At 42.5% G+C, this 23,231-nt stretch overlaps 2 protein-coding genes across 3 annotated transcripts in view; one reads left to right on the forward strand and one right to left on the reverse strand.

Annotated features, from left to right (window-relative positions):
- Window positions 1-18,896, reverse strand: part of SNW1 (SNW domain containing 1) — a 26,771-nt gene extending 7,875 nt beyond the window's left edge. Inside the window, exons 1-6 of the mRNA XM_030948736.1 lie at window positions 18,809-18,896; window positions 10,360-10,641; window positions 9,186-9,339; window positions 6,629-6,790; window positions 879-974; window positions 683-789 (exon numbers count right to left, since the gene is read on the reverse strand). Coding sequence (XP_030804596.1) covers window positions 683-789; window positions 879-974; window positions 6,629-6,790; window positions 9,186-9,339; window positions 10,360-10,442 — 602 coding nt within the window. The 5' untranslated portion in view covers window positions 10,443-10,641; window positions 18,809-18,896. The remainder of the gene's footprint in view (window positions 1-682; window positions 790-878; window positions 975-6,628; window positions 6,791-9,185; window positions 9,340-10,359; window positions 10,642-18,808) is intronic.
- ADCK1 (aarF domain containing kinase 1) overlaps window positions 18,825-23,231 on the forward strand; it is a 72,713-nt gene continuing 68,306 nt past the window's right edge. Inside the window, exons 1-2 of one of the 2 annotated variants that reach the window (XM_030948737.1) lie at window positions 18,825-18,874; window positions 21,745-21,882. In XM_030948737.1, coding sequence (XP_030804597.1) covers window positions 21,757-21,882 — 126 coding nt within the window. In that variant the 5' untranslated portion in view covers window positions 18,825-18,874; window positions 21,745-21,756. Of the gene's footprint in view, window positions 18,875-18,957; window positions 19,430-21,744; window positions 21,883-23,231 lie in introns of those variants that run through there. The other variant, XM_030948738.1, reaches the window with a different exon arrangement.

Raw genomic sequence — 23,231 nt, forward strand, 5'->3', positions numbered from 1 at the left:
CACAGATGATACTGCACTGAGTGCAGACTCAGTTACACCAAACAGAATGTAACCTCTCTTCAGGGCTACATTCTCCTGTTTCAACCTAGAGTTGAAATAGCAGAAAAACAAGTACAGTACATATAGCTTGTCACAATACTCCCTACCTATGTCTGCGAAGCCCTGGTGTTCTTTTACTGTTCATTAAGAACCTCTTCACATACCTTTTTTCAGAATTATCTTCAAGCCAAGTGTAACCCTGCTATTAAATTTTTCTGTGTTTGAAACAGAAAAACACCATAAGTAAGTATCAGCCTCCTCATAATTACAATTGTTTCCAACTACTCATTTTCTGCGAAGGAAGAACTTTGTTATGTGTCTTGTTGTGGCTTGAAACTTGCAGTAAGTACTTTACTTTCAGGGCAGCATCATTAATAGTGATCCTTGGCAAATCTGTGGTTTTTTGCTAAAACAGTAACACCTCCAGAGTGCCATAACTCATGACATGTTAAAGACATATTTCTACACACTTCAAACTAGGTGATCATTAGTGGGTTAATTCAAAATACAGAAGCCAGTTTCATATTCCTTACAGAAGAATAGAATTCATGAGGAATTTCTGTTCTCAGACATTCAACAAATATGCCAATTTTAATCCATTTTGTATATCACACCATTCTACAGCAACACCAGCACTACATACCGAATGTACTGTGCAGGAGCTAGCTTGTCAGCAGCTCGAACTGGCATGGCTGCTGCAACTTTTTGGGAGACTGATTTCTCCAAGGCCGCTCTTGTCTTCTCTGTTATCTGAAGAAAAAAACCACAGTGTACATCTCATCCCATTACAAGACATAAAGCATACCACTGCTAACTAGGCACATCAGTGCATACAATACCTCTCTAATTGCCTCCTCATCTGGTCTTTGCAGTTCAGGATCATCCACATTCATGACCTCTTTTGGCACAAGATCCGTGTACTTGCTGTAAATGACCTGGAAGACATTAGATTCTACTAGTGCTGGTGAACAGGAATACATGTATATATATCAAAGGAAATGTTTCAGGCTTAGACTATAAGCTGAGTACTAATTAAAATGAATATACAGCGATAAATGCATTATGATTACATATTGTTCAATTAGAAGACTGGTTTACATATATACTCTGGACCCCATTTTACACATGGAGTAATTGAAGAAACAAAGCAATCTAATAAATATAATTGTATAAGTTGCTCTCAGAACTGGCATTAGACAGTAGTTTTCTGCTTCCCATTCCTAGTACTTTCCTTTTTAAGGGACCCCAAACTGATAAAATCCTGCATGTTTTTACTTCTGTTTTCAAGGATTACTCATGATTTTGATACAAGTATTTTCCACAATCTGTATTTTTTCATTTCACTATGTGTACTAGTTTCTTGAAAAAATAAATACTTGAGAAATCTTGACACTTTGCCTTATATAGGTACTTGAGTTTTCACACAACCTGCAGCTAGCTCCTGGCAGCTCTAAGTCCCAATTTTAAATACAGGGAAAGAACACTATTAGATGGCTTCAGGGAAAAATGTATTGTATTACATTAATGTTTCACATATATCCAATAAAATAGGAAGTTTTAGTTCAAAGGGTTAAAAGTCAGGAACTATTATTTCAAGTTCATTATACAGTACATGTCCAACTACAAAATTAACCTTTAGCCTCAGCATTAATTAATCACACAACAGTCATTTTCTACTTCTCAGCCTTCACTCCTAAAATTTAATCATTTTAATTAGTATCAGCAATATTCTAGCTTCTCAGATCCTGAATGAAGGACATTTGAAGAGAAATGTTCCTCTAAGGTAATTAATTTGTAAGTTCAAATGTCTTGCTGAAGAAGAATATGAAAAACAAAGTACGCTGAAGGATCTGTAGAGCATCCCAAAAGACAAAAAAAGAAAATAAAAAAGCTAGTCCTTGTGGTGGTCCAAGAGTGATCTAAAAACTACTTGACACTGAGGTACAAATAATCTATATGAACTATTTAAACTCTGAAGCATTGTATGGAAATGGCAAGAAGCTTTATTATTGAATAAATATATAATGTAGATTAAACGATCCTGAAAAAACAAATATTTCTGTTGCCATCAAAAACTTCATACACTTGCATGTTTGAATTGTAGTCTTTTTTCCGAAGTGATAAAAAGAGGCAGATGATGAATTTACAATTATTTTTGTTGTTTTTCTAGACATTTATCTTGTTTTATGAGTAATGTTATTTCATTCATCTAAGCTAAAGAAGAGACTGGGATTGTTTGATATTGTACTGTGCCCATCCACTACTATTTTTCAATTTACAAAATTTGAAAGGAAGCATGAGCCTGAGCAATCACTCTGATTGCTACTGAAAAGCAGAATCTCCTTCTAGGCAGAAAGAAAAACCTCTAGTTTTGCTACAATTACATGATTCCCTGGCTGGGACAGCCTTAACAGGCAGCAATTAGAAATCTGCACGCCACTACAGTCAGAAAGAAAATAATATTACCTAACTAGCTAAGATACTGTACCACATGGCAGGGTTTAGACATCAATCACATTCAGAGTCTCACAAGGCACTTGATAGATGCAAATGTCTTGACAGAAATTACTTAATTTGCTACACAGAAATCCTCAACATATTTTGTTCTATATATCTCAACCAGCCCTGTACAGTGCTCATCAATCCTATATGTAAATCAAGAATTTGCTATCAAGTGAGGCAGCATGACCGCCTTCCTTGTCAAAGAACCGTTTCTCCATATGAAGTACATACAATTTACAAAGTCATTAAGATTACCTGGTCGTAAGCCCGGTACACACACCAGAAAACAAACTGGTAACAAACTCTCAAACCAAGCTCTGCCACAAAGGCAACTAAGTTGTGAGTGAGTAATGCTTTTGATTATTTAAGTCAGATTCATGTTCTCTTGACCTATCCCATATCTGTGACAAGACTTTCTTCAACAATGGAACTACTCTCTTGTAAATGTTTGATTCAATTGACAACCTTAGGAATAAAACCTGTAAATAAGCTTCATGATTGTTTTTTTTTTTTCTCCTTTAACAAATAAGCCACCAGCCTTAGGCCATGAAGAAGAAATCAAACTCCAGCATATAAAGTTATTCTTGCTGGAAAAAAGTAAGAGACCTAACAGTTCCATTCTTTGATTTCCATACTCTTTCTTCTATCTTCATAAAAACACAGGATGCAATTACATGTTCTTATTTTACTAATAAAGGAACAGCTCCAGTCTCATCAAAATATATCACAATTGATGCATTATTTTAGTCTGGCTTTTAGTAATGTAAGTACAGAAAGTATTGAAAGAATTTACAGCAGCACAAGAACCAACCCCATAGCTAGGCTAGAAATTCTTCATCTCGACAAGCAGATGGAACTCCATCCGCAGATCCATAAGGTCACACATCCAGGCCTGTCAACGTTATCCAGCATTTCATGTCTAGCAGACTTTCTGCCAACCCCAAACAGGAAGCTTGTCAGACTATCACATTGATGTCAGTATTTTTCAAGGAAAATACTCTGAAGCCACTATTTTTAAAATACATAAGGGAACAGATGCAAGGAAGATGAACCACTGCAATAGCAGAAACTGCTGACAAGTCATCCCAAGATAGGGGCTGGGTGATGGAACTGCTGCCTCTACAAAGAAGGCAGAATACTAAATTCAACTTCAAAAAATCCATAACCTGTAGCAAGAACAAAATTTGCTTTCTAATTGAGACCAAACAAGTAGCTCCTAGAATAGGTTCATAAACTCCATCTCATTTCTGGCAGGCTGCTAAGTATCTGTTTCTTTTAGCTCTAAGTATTAAGATTGAAGAAATATTGAATTGTGGCTGCAGCTCTCTGGAAAATGAAACTTCTGCGTCTAATCCTACTGACACTGTACTATCAGAAGCTCTTAAGAGAAAATATTCCATATTATTCAACTCAACACAGATCACTGAAGAACCACTCCCTATGACATATCTGGCAATACTTTCTCCTGCAAAGCAAATCAAACCAAGCAATAGTAGTTCTGCTGTTTTCAGTGAAATTGTTTCAAATAGCTGTTGCAGCACAGAAAGTCAATTTTATTCTGAGCTACATCAAAAGAAGCATGGCCAGCAGATTGAGAGAGGTGATTCTGCCACTCTACTTTGCTCTGGTGAGACCTGAGCTGGTGTGATGCATCCAGCTCTGAGGCCCCAAACACAATCTTGACCTGTTGGAATGAGTCCAGATGAGGCCACTAAGTTGACCACAGGGCTGTAGCACCTCTTCTATGAACATGGGCTGAGAGTTGGTGGTGTTTCAGCCTGGAGAAGAGAAGGCTCCAGAAAGACCTTACAGCAGCCTTCCAGTACCTAAAGGAACCTACAAGCTGGAGAAGGACTCCTTGTAAGGCCATGTACTGACAGGACAAGGGGGAAGTGCTTTAAGCTGAAGGAAGGCAGGTTTAGATCAGGATTAGGAAGAAATTCTTTACTATGAGTGTGGTGAAGCACTGGAACAGGCTGCTCAGAGAAACTATGGATAGCCCATCCCTGGAAGTGTTCATGGCCAGAATGAATGAGGCTCTGACCAACCTGGTCTGACAGAGGATGTCCCAACCCAAATCATTCCACAAATCTGTGATCTAATCTTCCCTCAGTTTTACTCCCCTTTGACTCGCAATACTTAATCTTTACTCTCAGCTTTTACATCCAGCTGGATGCAATCAAGATCAACCTGACACAGAGAGGCAGAGCTCAGGATTTAGGAAACCCAGCTCTACAGTTCTACAGAGCCTGGTTTCAAAAAAGTCCCACATCTCTTCCATCTTGGTGAATGAGACAGAATATGACTGCCTTCATTATAGACAACATATGGAAAGTTAATGAAAGTACAGATCTTCATGAATCAAATATGACAAACATTAACAGCTTAAATCTAACTCTACCTGTTAAGAAGCATTTTCCTAACTTTAAACCAAATAAGACCCAGTGAAAGATTATGGTCATTTTTGTCTCAAGCCTACTATCATATCTAATTATTTTTCAAACATACTAAGATTCCAATCTGAACAGTTCTATTATATACAAATTAAAGATAATCTGACAAGTAAGTAAAGATGTATTTGACAAGTTGTAAAAATGAGGGTTTAACTACACTAGATTTTTCTTATTATTTGGCCCGCAGCTTCCCCTAAATTGATATGATTACTTCTTGTCTAATTATCTGCTTGAAATTCTTTTGTATGCTTTTGCCAAAGTAGCATTTCTATTCAGCATGAAGTATCAAATCTTTAGTAAAAAATTATTCGAATAGAATTAATATTTTCACACCTTCCTCTTGAAAAATAATTCCAGGCATTAGATAAAGCCTGATGGAACTTCAAGAAAAGTCCCCTCAATAAACATATTGCCACTGCTGGGGTTTTTTTTTCTGTTTAGTCTAACTACTTTCTTCCACATGATGGCATGCAGTCCAGTTTGCACTCATCTTTTTCAAAGGTACTGCAGTAACGTATGAGGCAAAGGATGAGGATATGCAAGATGTGATGCTTTGACACTCAGATATTAATTAAATATAAAATCCTACTGGCTGTAGAATCTATTTAAAGCAATAGATTTATCTGTTAAAAGTATTTTCTCTGATATTCTTAGAATACTCATCCTATTTTTTTGATTGAGAAGTAAAGTTTGTATTTTGGTTTCCTCCCTTCCTTAAATGTAGTAAGACATGGGGCATGTTACGTAATCATAAGCTTTTCAAGATACCCTAATTAAAAGCCTAAGAAGTCAAATTATTTTGACAACAACTATTCATATCTATTAGCTAAAACACTCTTTGTAGTTAACATTGTTTAGACTTTCTTTACAGAAGATGCTTGCTGGAAGAAGCAGCTGGTCACACACTTCATCAGGCCTCAGCAGTTTTCCAGACCCCAACACCTGCCTTAGAGAATTAAAGTCCACAGAGCCCACTTGGTTACACCTGGAAAGGCAGGTGTAAATACTCCTTAAAGGAGACTTAGGTACCTGATCTCCTCAAAACTATTTAGGACCTCAGGTGTCAACTCCTGGTTTTAGAAAGGCTACTGGATACAGGAAGTTGAAGTTTCCCCTTAAAAACTCCATAAGAATCTTGCTATCTCTGAACTCAGCACAAAACTTCTGTAGTATAACCACTGGCAATACTTTCTGCTACAATTAAATAACAACAGCAAAAACAGAGTGCCAAAACCACTGAAAACAACCAGAAGTGTCAAATGTTGGATCAGTAAGACACAAGGTGCAGTATTCTGAAGGCTGACCTGTGTTTTCTGTCCATTTTTTGCCCCCTCTCTCTACATGCTGAAATGAGGCTGCAGAACTGTTTTCACTTTCTTGCCTTCATTGGAAAATGAAAACTGCTAAGCCATCAAGTAAGTTCTGTGCAGAGATTTTCCCCATTTTTGTCTTATCTTTTAATTACATTACAGAGAAGATCCCAATTTCTGCCTGACATTATTTTAATTCTTAAATAAGAAAAAAGGACACAATCCATGTGGCTAATGCCATACCAATGAGTTCAAGGACATGCAATGTGTACACAAAACTTTTCCAAGTACATACACCAGCTGACAGATTGGAAGAAATATTACCTTGTCCTTTGACTGTCCTTGTCGAGCGATTGCATCGTATTTTATCTTTCCTTCTGCATCCACCTGAACAGCCAAAGCATTGGACATTTTCTTCTTTCGGCCCATATCCAATGGATATTGGGCCACGTGAATTTCGGGGAAAGCACCCCCATCTCCAAAATCCTACAGACAAGAAAAAGTAGTGAATGTCCAAAAGAAAAAAAAAATGCAAAATAGAATGGAAAAGCAGATTGATTTCAAACAACTAACTTGGTAAGTATGCTCCAGTAACATTATTCTTTCACTGGTAAGAAAGTAATTAATGAGAGAACTCACAGTTATTAAAAGACACTGAAATGGAGAGATATCTCGCAGTAATTATTTCCTGCACAAAGTCAGAACAGATATTACTGACTAGAATGTGCAGGCAATACTATGCTACAGACAATACAAAATTAAGTATTTAATTCTCATGTCACTTATTAATGAGAACTTCAAAAATTGACCTTCTGAAATAAAGCAACTGTGGATACTAAAATTACAAGAGCAGCATTTTTATGAAGACTTCTACTGGTTATTTGTTGCTTTTCACACCATAATGAAGAAGATAAAAAAAACATTCCATTCTTTTCAAAGCCTGTAGCTCATACTTTACAATGCTACGTGTGTCAAACATTCTCTTACTTTGATGTGTAAATACACTGAAAATTGGGCCAGCACCCAACAGCCCAATATTCCTATGGTTTATTCCTCTCTCCTACAACATGTTGGTGCAAAAGCATTTAATAAACAAAATAAAAAGCATTTAATAAACAAAAGACTTCTTAAAGCAAATCACCCTGGCTCAGTACCACAGAGGATGCAGTGGTACCATTCATAAAACAACTTCAGGTTACAGTTTCAAATGCAACACCTTGGAGGAAGCATTTGCTTTAAGCAGCATGAGCACCCATCCCTTTCTCTGCTGCAATGGCATGGCTTACGTGGAGTCTGGTAACAAAACAGATCAAAAAATAAGAATGGGTGTGTTGAGCACATCAATCTCCCTTCATGCTCACCATGTGACCAAGTAGTTACCACCACTGCGACAGAGTGGACTGAGAGTGGAAATGACCAAGCAGAACACTTGCAAACAAGGACAGTGCGCTTATCCCATCTGCAAATGCTCCTTGAAATACAGTTTCTGTTATATGAAGTTTTCCACTGCTTGTCCCACATTCAACAATTAGCTGTTAAAGTATTAGCCAGAATCAAATTCAGTCATTCTTCAATTGTTTTTTTTTTGGTAACTTTATGTCTTAAGAACAGGTTTTGCATTTTCCAGCAACGGCAGTCCAGGGTCACTGGACAAAGGTTATGCTTTGAAAGCATTTACTGAAATTTGCACTTGTATATGAAGCAGAAAGGAGTCCTTAACAGGCTTTTTGGGATGTGTATTAATTTGTGGGCAAATGGTGCTGGAAAGTCTTCACAAACCTTCAGCACGTGGCTTCTTAAAAAATTTCTTTAGTAACACTAAGAAAGAATAAGCGCTACACTATTAACTTTAATACTCAACAGTGTCGGAAGGGAAACCTACACTGGGTATAATGAAAGTATAATTTCTGATATCATACATATGCAGCATATGACTAAATGCTGAACTCACATAAGAATGCTTCCTTTCAGTGAACCACTGGAACACCTACCTGAAGTACCTGGATTACTACAGAACAGTGTTGGATTTAAAAAAATGGCACTCAAACATAAATGAGGGCAATGCTGTTACAAGCTGATGAAATTATGGTATTTGGAAACAATGTAGGATCATACATGAACTACTGCAGTAAAACTTCAACAGCATGCTTGTTCCAAGAGCACTGCCTTGGGACTCATCAGAACAGGTCTCAGAAGTTATTGTCAAGGATCACTTCAAACTGTAAGGTTTTTCTGGCTCACAGTTAGAGATTGTACTAAAATAGTTTTGTAATCAGATCACGTCTGTATTTTCTTTCTACCTTTAGCAGTTCCAGTTTAGATTACATTAAACTGGCAAGGGTTACAACACATAACATTGTCCAAAACCCTTTAGCCAGTAACATACTTAAACAACAAATATTGACTAATTTTTAAGTTTCCTTCCAGCTATAAGAATTTTGTCCCCCAATAGCGGCTATCTTTTTGAACAGAACACATGAATGTTCTCTTCTCTGATACACACACATTCACTTATTTCAGCTATAATCTAGAATTTGCATTTAACACTAACAGCAGAACAATATGGATGTCTTTCCCAGGGGAACATTGTGCTCACAGACTGTAAACCCTAAGGACTACAGACATATTTCCACATTGCAACACGACAATCTCTGAACAGAAGTAGACATCGACCATCCTGTTTACCATCAAATGTTTTAAGGAATCTGGTGGATTAGAACCTCTCCCAACACAAAAATATATCAAGAAGTCTGGGTCATGTGCACTGTAAGGCTTTGCACAATTCTCAGCAATATTCAAGGTGATCAGGGTTTATTTCTACTCCAGAATTTGTTTTCCCCTTTAGCAAACTCATTACTATTGTATCAATTCAAATATTTACCTCTAGTACTCGTGGTATCCATCCTTTCCGGTAACCATATGGGGGAGGTTCCCTTCTGGACGAGACCAGAGCAGCCTGCCTGGATCTCTGAGCTCTTGCTCTTTCTTCTAGTTCTAGCTGATCTTGGGACAGCTGGGTTGGAGCTGGCAAAAAACTGGACATCCATGGACAGCAACCAAAAGAGAATGAAATAAAAAGTTCATTCCGGTAACTTCACTCATGGACACTCAACTATGCTTGAGCCAACTTCTTGCTAAGTCAATACTTTCTCAACAATCACTCTCTATAGACTAAGAAACAATTTATGAAACTTAAGCATTGCACTCATAAATGTGAGAGCAGCTTCTGAAATTTAGCAACTTCAGAGATTAGAGTTGCAATGTGTGCTTTCTCAGCATTCTGAAAGACTCCTACAAAAACAAATGCTAAATTCACACACATTCACATCTTTCTTGAACAGAAAGAGTGGCAATACCCGTTTCCGACAGGAATGTCACACATCACTGGTGTTCTTTACACTACCACGAATAAGAAAGAAATATTATGTTCCTATGTCTCTAGTCCCAACGATTCGCTCTTTCTTCCTCTCAAGGCAAACACCCACAGACAAACCTGACAGCGACCTCCCATCTCAACGCCTGACACCCCCCTGCCAAGGGCAAGTCGAACCCCAATTTCTTCACTTCCCCTTTTTCAGCTCTTCTTGTCTACACAGCCTTTTTGTGCATTTACTAAGAAAGTATCCAGAGAAACCCGGGATTCCGGGGCAGGCACCGGAACTGCACTCCCATGCCCCGCGAGAGACACTACAACTCATAACAAAGACCGCTCGCCCTCTCTGACGGTGATGAAACCTCGATCAAACCCCACGGGCCCAAGGGAGGCGGAGGAGCTCCTTCCACCCGGAGTGAACACGCGAAAGAAGCAGAGCCTGACCAAGGGCCAAACACCCGCTCCCGCCAGGGCTCCCCCAGGCCCCACCGGCCCTGGCCGCACTCTCTGCGGCCGCGGCCCGGCCGCCGGGCCCACTACGCACGAGAGGCCGCGGCCCCTCAGCGCACTCCCTAACCGCGGCCGCTCCCGCCGGCGGAGCCCCGCAGGGCGGCGGGGAATCCCCGGGCCGGCCGGGAGCGTCGCATCGCCCTTACGGCCCGGGTGGGCCCGCCCGACCCACCTGGTGAGCGCCATCTTAACCGCGTAGGCCGTCAACTCCGCAGCGGGACGCCGAGGAGGGGGAAGGCGGCGACACCTGCGCATGCGCAGCACCGCAGTGTGCCCTGTGAGTTGTAGTCTCCATAGGTCACTCGGGGCGCGGCGGCGTACGCGGTAGGCCGCAAAGCGTCATGGGAGGTGTAGTTTTACAATATCCCGGATTATTTCTTCAACCATCCTATTCCGCTCCCCCGCACTATTCACGCAGTCTCCAACAAGTTCAGTAACTTCACAGTTCATCCAGCTGATTATGTCCAAGTAAAAAGCAGAAAATATAGAACAAATGGATCGGAATAAAATTTATTCTGATACCTACTGTTTAGAAATCGTTGAACAGGGACATGGGAGTAAAGGGAAGAAAAGAGACTTAAAGTGGTGCAAAAATATTGATTTAAAATAGAGAAACCTCTGCATTAAAAAGGAGTTGTGCTGTCTATGTTTAATTGGCATTCATATGTTACACAGGAGTTCTTTAAATCAAGAGATGCACTCTAGAGTACAATTAAAATTTGGAATGTGAAAAAATACTTCTCAGGGAGCTGTAATACATGGGAACTAGGTGGAGCTTTACATAGGAAAATCATTATTTGAGTTAAAGTGGCAATATATAGCACCATATATAACCAGATACAGTTATTAATGAATAGTTGCTATTGGTACATCACATCTAGTGAATCAAAGGTAGAAGAGTCCCACTGAGCCAGGCACGGTTCATCTAGAGAAACAGAAGCCAGATAGGGAAGAAAAAGGTAGAATGACTAAAGAAACAAACATGCTCTATCAGAGATTTAAAAAATCATACATAAGAGGCAGGAATGTGATACAGCAGAGTAACTGTCTTGCAGTCCTCTAGTCATTTTGTCTGCCTTATCATCTCCTAATCTGAAGGGTGAAATACTCCTTCAGGCTAAATTAATCTGCTACAACTTCTAGGACTGGAGAGATTTGGAGGAAAGTAAAGGCAATCCTGTGCAGTGTCTCTATGCCTGAACTCGTCATGTCCAGTGGGAATCAGCTTTTGGTCTAACATTGTGGTGACAGCAGCTCTGTCACCACCTCCATGAATGACAGATACTTCCCCTTCTCTCTGAGATAGCTGGTGTCTTATGAGCAATTCATACAAAGGTAAAGATACAAGACATCATCCCACCATTTATCAATTATTTTCCTAAGCAAAACTCATCTGTCATCCCTTCTACCCAATTCTGTCACTCATTTAGTAACAGTATTGCTGTTGTCATATCTGGCAATATTGCCACCTGATTCACGAGCCTTCTTTCCCCCTTAGAAGTTGCCAAGGCTTCTGTGCCCAGCTGTTATACCAGTCTCAGTGAAAAAAATTGTTTTATCCCTCCTACTTTGACATTTCTTCTCCTTTCCTTGCTGTGGAGTATTATTAAATGCTGTATGTGGGGAATGCATTGCCACACCATTACTTCTATCTTCTGCTTATGAGGCTGTTTTGATTAAAGAATTCGCACTGTGCAACACTTGAAGAGGTGTGCCACTGGGGTTGGGAAGTGGCTGGCATTTCAAAGTACAAAGGAATCACCACCAGTGGATCAATGCTGCTTAAAGTATTTCTGAGGCAGTTACAGAGGAAGGAAGGCATACACTATGATTTATACTAGTCACCATTTTCATCAGCTTGCTATCAATATGAAATATTCATCAAGTCTGTATGTTTCAAAATGAGTGGCAAAATGTTCAGGGATACTGGGAGGAGAGTCCTACATTGTGAGCTACATGACTTGGTAAGTAGAACCAATTTAAATCAGCTGTGTTCCTGCATCACATTGTACAAACTCATATCTGTAAGTAAGAAATGCAGGGTTAAGTACAGTCTGTGCTGGGAACCAGTGACTTTGAAAAGGACCCATGAGGGTTATGAGAGACAAGCAGCTTAGAACAAATTTCTTGTGCTACGAAGTAACACAAAGTCTCATGCAGGCCATAGATGTAGAAGTAGTGATATGGCAAACTCTAGAGGAACTCTGGTCCAGGTCTTCAAGTTTCTAAAACAATTCTGGAAGGTAGAAGAGGTTTAAAAGACTACAAAGGTATTATAAGGCTACCATTAACTGGACGTGTAGGGGAAATACAATAAGTAAATTTGTTTTGTGGTGAAGTTTAAGAGGTAAATGTTACTATTGCCAGACTAGAATGAGGTTAACTCCATCTATCAGCTCTTTGACAATTAGATTACAAGGAAAAATTACCTGAGTGAGCAAATGAAAACATTTAGTATTTTTTGTTCATTACAAAAAATTGAGATATTTGACCATCTTGTATATGTACCTGTGCAAATTAGAAATGCAAGATATTAAGCCACTCCTTAATCTCATAGAGGAAGGCAAAACCATAACCAGGGACTGGAAGTGGAAATTGGGGAAATTCAAATGAGAAATTAGGTTGAAATATTTAACAATGAGAGTGTTTAACCTTTGAAAAACTGTGGGAGGTGCTCACTTTTCTATCCCTTATTATCTTCTAATCAAAGCTGAAATCCTCTGGGAAGAGACAGTTTCATTATTACCAGATCTGCTTTGGGCAAGCCTGAGCAACCAGGGCCCACACAGGAACAGTCAGAAGTGGTCACAGCACCAAACCTGACCAAGTTCAAGAAGCATCAGGACAATGTCCTCAGGCACATGGTGTGATTCTTGGGCTGTCCTGTGCAGGGCCAGGATCCTTGTGTGTCCCTTCCAACTTAGCTTATTCTGTGCTTCTCACAAAAGAAACATTAGGCAAGGAATGGTTCTGACAATCTGAGATGTATTTTCCTCAAACATAAATCTCTCTCTAAGACAAAAAGGATTAATTCCTTTCTGGTTTTATCAGCATATTTTGGACAATATCTTTCTGGACAATGATATCAGGTTTCCACATGCATCTCTATTCACAAAAATGATTGTGCCAAAATGATCCTTGGTATGGTGAGTAAGGAGTTCAGGCTCTGTGGAGGTTTTGGCATGGCTGGGAGCAGGGACATTTTTAGTTTGATGAGAATATCACAGCTGGTTTTAAGAATATATTTCTGATGCATTCTGAGAAGTTTTTTGGGGTACGTTTAGGGTGTTAAATCCTCTGTACCTTTTTTATCTTCAGCACTTCAGCACTTTTCACATTTGCAAATCCAGAATTAAATGGTTCATGAAATATCTTGTAACAAATGAAGATGATGATACAAAGTAATGGAATAAGTGATTGTTAATATCAGATACCTGTATGCCTATCTGTTGCTGCGCATAGTTGGATAAAAATTATCAAAATAAACAACTCTTCTTAACTCAAGGGATAAATTATGGACAGGTAAGGTGCTAAATAGTGAAAGAGAAGAGATTTAATTTGATGGAAAGGTTCAACCACATCAGCAATTCCTGTACTTCTCATTCCCTTAGGCGTTACAGGCAGCACTCAGAAGGAATAATTATAGCTGGGGGAAGAAGGTTTATTAGTGCTTTTGTAAAAAAATCTTTACATTCTTCAAGCCATGTCTCTGTTCTCTGGAACAACTGAAATGAAGGCTGGTTTAATTTCTGTTATTTGTTGCATATTGTAGAAAAGTAAACTCTCTCAGGCAAAAATGTTCTCATGTACTTCTATAAAAACCACAGACTCTGGGGGTGTTTTGCAAAGGTCTTGGAAGCATTCCACTTCCAGGTGGTAAGATCATTTCACACAGGACATGTTGGCCCACTGACATTTCCCAACAACCTGCAATAAGAAGTGGAGTGCCCTTTAGGCACCAACAGCTTTAGCAAATAAAGTAAGGGGAAATTTTTTGCCAACAGAAATTATGAGAGAGAGGTATGGAGCTGGCATGCAATTGCCTAAACTGATACCACACAACAAGGTTGAGCAAAGGCCTTGAAGGAACAAAATACTGGTAGAAGTGAATTTTGCTGCTTGTGTAAAGCCCTGCTCTCCAAGGAGCACATCAGTTTCCACTGTCACATTCAGACTTTGGTGACTACTGAGTCACAGGGACTGAATGACCCTGGGCAATGGGCATGTTTTTGTGGAGACATGTTTTATCCAAAAATTGGCTCTGTACAGTATGATTGGCAAGAAGATGCTACTTTAAAATTTTATGGATTCCAGAGTCAGCTCTCAACTTTCTATTGCTGATATAAAGGCAAAACCTGCCAATATCCATTTAAGTCGGACCAAGAATTGGTAAAAAAAAAATCATAGGATCACCCGCTTTCTGGACTGTTTTGTTCTTTTCCCATGCCTTCTCTCCATACATGAGGAATATCTACTATAAGTGAGCCTTTGCAGATATCTTGTCATGTTCTTCATCAAAGTGAAGCTGAAAAAGACATCGATTCTCAATAGGGAGGGCTGATTCTGACCTTCTGTCCACTCTTCAGGCAGTGGGGCTGCTCTTGCTGCTCCAGTGCTTGGGACAGAGAGGCTGAGCCTTTGGGTTTGCATCTGCATTGCATGAGATTCACACCTGGGATGCAAATGTCTTCAACAGGAATGAAAAGGAAACGCTTTTCATAGTTTGTCTTTCACAGCAATTTGGGGTAATCTGAGATTTAATTTATTCACCAGTTGAAAAGGGAAGGGAAATCAAGCCAGCATCTTTCTTTCAAGCCAAGGTTTTTCTTGCAGAGCCCCGTGCAGGCACACACAAAAGAGCTCTGATCACTCTAACTAGGTGCTTGTTCTAATTATAGAAAGATTTAGCGTTGGTTACATAATTGCCCACTGCACATCAGCACAAGGCATTGTTATGCTACAAAAGCCTCTTCTTTATTCCCCTCTCTGCAGCAGACCCAGCGTCAGCCTGTTTAACAGAAAGCTGCAAGGAGCAAAATAATTCTGAAGAAACCTCCCATAGCTTTCCCAGGAGAGGCCAGCAAAAACCAGATGCTGACCTGCTCCCTGTGCTGGGAGCATTGCCAGCATGTGGGATCTAGCCACCAAAGCAGAGGACTGATAGCCAGGGTAGCAGTCTTTTAAGCATCCAGGGTAGAAGCAGTGGGCTGTGGTCAGGAATCAGTGGTTGTGCTGAGGTTAGAGTTGCTATTTTTGATTTTTATATGCAATAGCACAGTAGCTTTAAATGGACACCCCACTATTATGCCCACTATCAGCCTGAGCCATGGAGGCTGTGAATTTGCAAACACAAAAATCTATTGCAAAACTTACATATGCTTTAGCAGACAAAAGAACAGTAGAGCTTTTCCCTGTATTTTTAAGCTTTTTAAATGATGTGATTTGGAGTTGTTACTTCATGTTCAATCTGTATTTATTTCTCTCATTTCCTCAGCAGTCCATCAGGTTCACATCTCCCTTTTTAATTTCTTTTTTTAAAATTTCTTCCTCTTTTTACCTCCAAACCATGAAGCTTCCTTCCAGAAAATAGTCTTTCCCACATAATTTGTAATCGTCCAAGACTAAGCTGTGATGCTTCACTGCCCCCCATCAGTTCAAAAGCTCCCATCTGTCCTAGAAGGGAAAGAAACTTATGGGATTGCAGCCAGTTTAGCCATCATATGGCTGATGCAGCAACTGCCATGTGGGCCCTGTATCCTCAGTGTGCTAGCAGGGTAATCACCCTCATCTCTGCCCTTCATAATTTGTAGCTGCTTTGTTTCTTAGAGATGATATTTAGCAGCAAGCCCTCACTGTGCAGGCATTGACATTAAGGTCGGTCTGCAGCAGAGTGCAAGTGAGGAAAACAAAAATGAAGTGAAGCCGGACGGAGACAAAAGGGTACTGTGGCACCTTGACTCTATCTGGATGGCATGTGCCAACCAGTGCTGCTCTGTCACTCCCCTCCTCAGCTGGACAGGGACAGACAACAACAAAAGCCTCATGGGTTGAGATAAAGACAGGGAGAGATCACTCACTAATTACTGTCAGGGGCAAAACATGGGGACTGGGGAAAATGAAATAAGTTGATTTTTAACTTATTACCAATCAGATCAGAGTAGGATAGTGAGAAATAACTCCAAATTTTAAAAAACACCATTCCCAAATCTCCCTTCTTCACTCTCAATTTTCTCTATTTCCTCTCCACCAGAAGAGTAGGCTGACAGGGAATGGGGGTTTTAGTCAGTTCATCACACACAAATGTGTGTTGCTGCTCTTTCTGTCACAGGGGTGGAACACCTCACACTCTTCCCCTGCTCTGTTGTGGGGTCCCTCTCTTGGAGAATTCTCCACCAACTTCTCCAATGTGAGTTCTTCCCATGGCCTCCAGTTCCTCATGAACTTCTCCAGCATTGCCTCTCCACAGGGTCACAAGTCCTGCTAGCAAATCTGCTTCAGTGTGGGCTCCTCTTTTCAGAGGTCCACAGGTCCTGTCAGTCCTGCTCTAGGGGGTCACAGACTCACAGCCTCCTTTGGGCATCCACTTGCTTCAGTGTGGGGTCCTCCCCACACTGCAGGTGGACATCTGATACACCATGGCCCTCCATGGGCTGCAGGGGCACAGCTGCCTCATCATGGTCTTCACCACAGGCTGCAGGGGAATCTCAGCTCTGGGTCGTGGAGTATTATGACCCTGAGAATAGCTCAGCTGGTTAGAGAATAGTGCTACTAACACCAAGGTTGTGGGATTGATCCCAAGCTGGGCCATTCACTCAAGAGTCGGACTTGATGTTCCTTCTGGGTGCCTTAGGATATTCTGTGATCTGAAAATATCCACCTCCTGCCTCTCCTCCACTGACCTTGGTGTGTCTGCAAGAGCTGTTTCTCTCACATATTTCCACTCCTTTCTTCTCTGACTGCAATTACTTCTTCACAATAACTTTTTTTCTCTTACCTATGCTATTGCAGAGGTGCTACCCCTGTCATTGACAGGTTTGGCCTTGGCCAGCGTTGGGCCTGCCCTGGAGCCATCTGGTGTTGGCCCTGTCAGACACGGGGGATGCTTCTATCAGCTTTTCACAAAAGCCACCCTGTAGCATCCTCCACCCCCCACAACAAAACCTTGCCACACAAATCCAGTAAGGTACCCATCAAATGTTCCCAATATTATGTTGATCTTTAAGAAAACTACTTAACACACCACTGTCCCACAGCCAGGGAGAAGGGAGTTAAATCACCTTTACAGCACTTTTCCACAGGGGTGAAAAACCTATTCATCCAGGAAGAGAGACTTGTCATCAAGATGTTTTCTTGAATGCAATGTCATGGTCTCCCGAGCTAGTAGATGGGACAGGGAGCAGAATAGTGCTCCTGTAATCCAGGAGGAAGCAGTTAGTGCTGCTGAGCCACTTAGATGCTCACAAGTCTATGGGACCTGATGGGATCCATCCTAGGGTGATGAGGGAGCTGGCAGATGAGCTTGCGAAGCCGCTCTCCATCATTTACCATCAGTCCTGGCTCCCTGGGGAGGTCTCAGATGACTCAAGGTTACCCAGTGTTAACCCATCCATAAGAAGGGCCAAAAGGAGGATCTGGGAAAGTACAAGCCTTGCAGCCTGACCTCAGTGCCTGGCAAGTTTACCGAACAGATCATCTTGAGTAAAACCACACTTCACCTACAGCATGCCCAAGCAATCAGAGCCAGCCAGCACAGATTTTGAAGGGGCAGGCCTTGCCTGACCAACCTTATTTCCCTTTAGGACCAGGGGACCTGCGTGGTATCTGAGGGAGAGGCTGTGGATGTTGTCTACCTGGACTAGCGAAGGTTCTGGAGCACATGGCCTATGAGGAGTGGCTGAGGGAGCTGGGCGTGTTTAGCCGGGAGAGGAGGAGGCTCAGGGGACACTTTACCACTCTCTATGGCTGCCTGAAAGGAGGGTGTAGCCAGCTAAGGGGTGGCACCTTCCCCCAGTAACCAGCAATAGCACAAGAAGACGTAAGCTGTGGAAGGGGAGGTTTAGGCTGGACTTTAGGAAGAAGTTCTTTCACTGAAAGAGTGATTAAATAATGGAATGGGCTGCCCGGGAAGGTGGAGGAGTCACTGTCCCTGGAGGTGTTTAAGAAAAGACTGTATGTGGCACTTAGTGCCATGTCCTAATTGGCAAAGTAGTGTTAGGTCACAGATTGGACTCAATGATCTTAAAGGTCTTTTCCAACCTAGTTGATTCTGCGAAACAGAATGCGAAATTTAATTTAAGTGTGAAATTTTTTTAAGAGTGCAGAGCATAGGTTTGCTGGGAGCTTCACTGACAAAGTGAGATTGCATTACCTTGCAGTTACCGAAGAGGAGCAGGTAGCAATCCTGCAATCTTACAATCCTGGGTGCCAGCTGCGCACTTCCCCGCAGCAAGGGCGAGGCGTCAGCGCAGCGCGGGCCCCATCGAAGCGCAGCGCTCCCCCCGCCAATCCCCGGTGGGCTCGCCCAAGAGCCGCCCCTTGCAGTCCCACCGCGCCCCCGCCCCTCCGAGATGCCGCCAAGCGAGACTACGTTTCCCGGCGTGCCGCGCGGGCCAGGGCCGTACCGTGTGCGAGGTGCAGGGGGGAGCGGCGTGGGGCGCGCGCGGGTTGAAGTGCCGGCGAGGCGGTCGGTAAGTGCCGCTCCGAACGCCGGCGGAGCGCTCGGGCCGTCCCGCCCTCACAGCCCTCGCGGCCGCCCCGGCCCGTGCCGGGGACTCCGGGCTCGGGCGGCGAATGCCGCCCGCAGCTGCGGCCCCGGCGGCGGGGACTCGGTTGTCGCAGCGCTCGGCGAGGCCGGGGCTGTTCGCGGAGGCTGGAGCGGCGCGGGGTGCGGAAGCTGCTCCGGGAGAGCCGGCCCGGCCTGAAGAAGAACGGAGAGCAGGCGGCGCAGGCCCCTCGTGTCCTTCACGGGCAGATCCCGGGCGCGGCGGCGGACGCGGGCCTGGCGGCCGGAGCGGAGCGGCCCGGCCGGGGCTTTGAGCGGCGCCGGCTCCCCCTGTCCTCGGGGCGGACAGCGGACACCGCCGCTCCCGGGCCGCGGCAGGCGGCGGTGGGGTCACCTTCAGGGCTCGGGCGGGGAACCGGCACCGCCCCGGCTGCCCTGCTGGGAACAGGAGGAGCCTGGCTGTAACGTGAGGGACACCTAGGTGCGCCAAGTTGTGTGAAAGTCAAAGGAGCCACCTCAGGTGAAAAAAGGGCTGGAGGTGATCTATCAACGCAGGGCTTAATAATGAGAGGCAGTGACATCCCAAGGCTTGTTTCACAGCTGACAGGGCCCTTAAGATATCCCTAGGGGTGTCATAGTGGCTCATTTACGTGGAACAGGCTCCTTCATACCTTATGCAAAACTTTGAAATACAATTTACTTTAGAGAATTCTATTTCTGTACCTATTATTGGAGGCGTTTTAGTTATTCCCTTTTTATTGCTATAACATGCTAAGCATGAAAGTAGGAACTTGCAGAAAAATTAAGCTTTGCTGCCTGTTTATTTGCTACCTAAAGTTCCCATCTTCTGTTTGTGACGTACAGCTGGCGGGTATGGCAATAGATGTGATGTAACAAACTGCAGATTATAGCTTCAGGTAGGAATAATATGCAAGAACAGATGGACCTGCATCCTGCTTTCAATAAAATGTTCTTTTAGTATTTGAGAAAGTGAAGGAAAAAATAATGAAAAAGAGAGGCATATTTTCTGTTAAGAAAATGTCACTGCACCTTTCACTTTTCAATAAATGAAATTTTACAGAAATATACAAGGAGCACAAATGATTTAATTAAAATACTTTTCAAAAAATTACTTTTGAAGGTGACAGAAGATACAAGAGATCTCTGTAAAAAAAAAAGATTTGTCCTGCTGGAAGAAACACCAAAATTTGTAGAATTCCAGTGAGGCAGGGGACGGAGGGTGACTTTTTTTTGGTGAAGTATGTGTGCATTTGGCTGCAGTCAAGAGCCCAGGTTTATTTTCTGTTGAGCTTGATCACAGATTCAAAGGAGTACTGGTCAGCCAGCTACCCATTGTGACAGGAGAAAGAGCTGGGTTGCTGCAGGCAGCTGTGACTGGCACTGATAGAATATGCCTCAGCTTTTCTGCCTCACAATTGCCTAGGGTTTGTAAGGAAATAAAAGGAAATAATAAAGTTTAGCTAAGGTTCATGTACAAAGGTCTCTTGTGTTATATTAGCTTATTTTGCTGATTGTGTTCTTGTGAACTGTTTTTGAAAGACTTGACCTGTGTCACTGCATGTGTTTTTTGGTTACAAGGCTCCGAGAGGAAAGGCACAAGCCAGACTGACCCTGCTAAAGCTTCACAATGAGAAGCAGGCAAGTTTCTCAGTCAAGCCTAGGAGTGGGAGGATTAGTAGACTCCATCTTGATGGGGTAAGAGCCTGCACTGTGTCCAGGGTGCTCTTGAGAGCTTGCAGAGAAGTGACAATACCTTTTGATTTGTGGTAGAAGCAGAAGGAAAGGTCAATCATACTTTCTGCCCAGTACCAGCCACAGGGAAAGGAAAGAAAAATGTGCCTAATTCCTTTTTGCTTTTTTTCATATCTGAGTCCTCTATGGTGACATAAAGAAATGGAAAATATGTAAATTAACGTGTAATGAGTTACAGGTTTATGCTACTTTATATGCTGCAAACAATGAATGTAGTGATCCAAAGTGCTTAGTGTGGGAAATGTGTTCATTCCCCACCCTTGTCCCACAGAAAAAAAGTGGCTGAGAAGTGTCTCACCCCAGGCCTGTGTTGGGCCTGTGACAGGGCTAGGAATAGGCTGTACATTCCTGCAGATTGCTGTTCTGTCAGTATATTCCCTGTCTGGCACTTGGGTGGGATGGTGATAATGAGAATACAAATCTCACTTGGTCACTGCTCAGGTCCCCCATCTGCATTCTCTGTAGTTGTCTGGCACCGACTGCTGGAGTGGCATACAACCTCCTGGGATGCCTTGCCTCTTCTTAGATCACTCATCATCAGTGTGGAGCTTTTAGAACTAGCCTGGCAGAGTTTCTAACAAACTTTGGGTCTTCATGTTGCAAGGGCTCTTTTTAAACCTGGTGTTTTTATATTATCTGTTGTCTCCTTAAAATCTGCCTATGCTGTGATGTCTTCAAAAATTTGGGTTGCAAAGAAGTGCCTGTTGATAGGATCAGAATTGACTTTTGGTGATTTCATGCTTCCTTCTGTCTGTCCACCTGTTGTGTCTCCTTGAAAAGCCTTTGGGATCCTGAACAAATGTTTTGTTGCATTTATGCAAGGTCTAGCAGTGAGTTACTTCTGGATTTGTGGCCTGTAGACACTGTTGAGTTCACAATAGGAATGAGCAACTTACCCTCAGTGCTGGGTGATTGCTTGAGCTCTTGTCTGGGGGCAGTGCTAGCAATGTGTCATTAGGCAAGGAGCAATTAATACTTGGATTGTCAGGTCCTCTGGGGCTGTGGGCATCAGGTCACTGAGTCCTTATCAGATGTTACAGTTGCTGTTTTGTATCTTGGCAGGGTTCATCAGTCATGGCACTAAGGGCCTTGAAATTTGCCTCATTGACAGCAGCTGCTTCTGGCATCTATCTGTATGGAAACAAGTTCCTGGATCCTAATGATTTTGGAGTTGTTCGTGTGGGCCGAGCCATTGCCACAGTAAGTTCTACCATAGCAATGTGCTGGAAGATTCCTAGATGGGTAAGGGAATTGAAGTTCACAAGAACTTGGGATTTTCTGCATTCCCTGTCTGCATTTTCAGCTGGCTTAGGAAGTCAGAATGTCTGTGGGGAGCTCTTCAAGTTCTTGACACTGTGGGGAGAAAGGAGGTGGAAGCATGTAAGGAATACAGCTGTTGTTGGCACATTTTGGAAAGACAAAAATGGATTTACTGAGAGCTGTGTCTGCTTCCCTGGGTAGGGTGAGACCTTCAGAGCAAGGGCTCACTTTGGGCCCACATTTTCATCAACCACCCTTCAAGGTCAGTCACCCAGGTACCGTGTCCTGCTGCCTTTTAAGAGTGACTTAGGTCAAACCCTGTTCTCTGCATATGCCATTTTAACATTTTGTTATAAGTATCCTGGCTGTGTTGATAACTAGGGTAACCATTGCACTATGACCCTTGGTATGAGTTTTGGGGAGAGAAGGACTGCTGTTTTGGGGATCATTCTCAAAGCAAGAGTAAAGTGAGGATGGGTGATCACATACGTCTGAGACTGGAGTGGTTTCCAGTGTAAAATGTGTAAAATGAATGCTATATCTGCCTAGCATCACTGATATTTCTCATAAAACTGGAAATGGGGGCTGCTGCCTTCTCCTCGACAGTGTTTACTGATGAATCCATGAGCAGCCAGGAACATGGAGAGCAGAGACTCTGGAGGGGGTATCAGTCTCCCTGTACCTCACTTGCATTATACATCTGTCACTTCAGGCCACAATCTCCATCATTTACAGACCCCCAGTGGTAAGCAGCTGTCTGTCTGCATTTTCTGTGACTTTTAAGCGCTTTGTTAATGAGTTTTACAAGGAGCTGGCTCCTGAGGGCAGATGCAATAAGAAACAAGCTCTGTGGGTTGGCTCAGGTGCCATGTGCGTGCAGCATCATGAACTGCTGTGAAAAATGAATGTTTAATCTGAAAGGGTGAAGGCAGAAATACAAACTGTAATCTTTCCTTCTTACTTAACAAGTCCTAAGCTTCATGCTTGTCCCTAACCATAAGGTAGTGCTACCTGGTGGCAGGGGGCAGCTCTTTCCCTTTTAAAGCACAGGAATATGAGGCAGGGAGAGGGAATGCAGCTTCTTGTTGCCGGAGGAGAATCTGTTATTCAGGGTGTTTGGGTTCTCCAATGTGTCCTTGAGTTCTGCCTGCCTGACTAGTGTTTCTCAGTCACTGTTTTTGTGGTAATCTACTGTTTTAAGATAAAAATAAGTGAGAAGTTCCAGTGATGAGGCTGTGCAGTTGGTCTGTGTTTTGAGTGATGGTAAGAGATTACTTTCCTGAAGAATA

Source organism: Camarhynchus parvulus, chromosome 5, assembly GCF_901933205.1.
Source record: "Camarhynchus parvulus chromosome 5, STF_HiC, whole genome shotgun sequence".
NCBI classification, from domain to species: domain Eukaryota; kingdom Metazoa; phylum Chordata; class Aves; order Passeriformes; family Thraupidae; genus Camarhynchus; species Camarhynchus parvulus.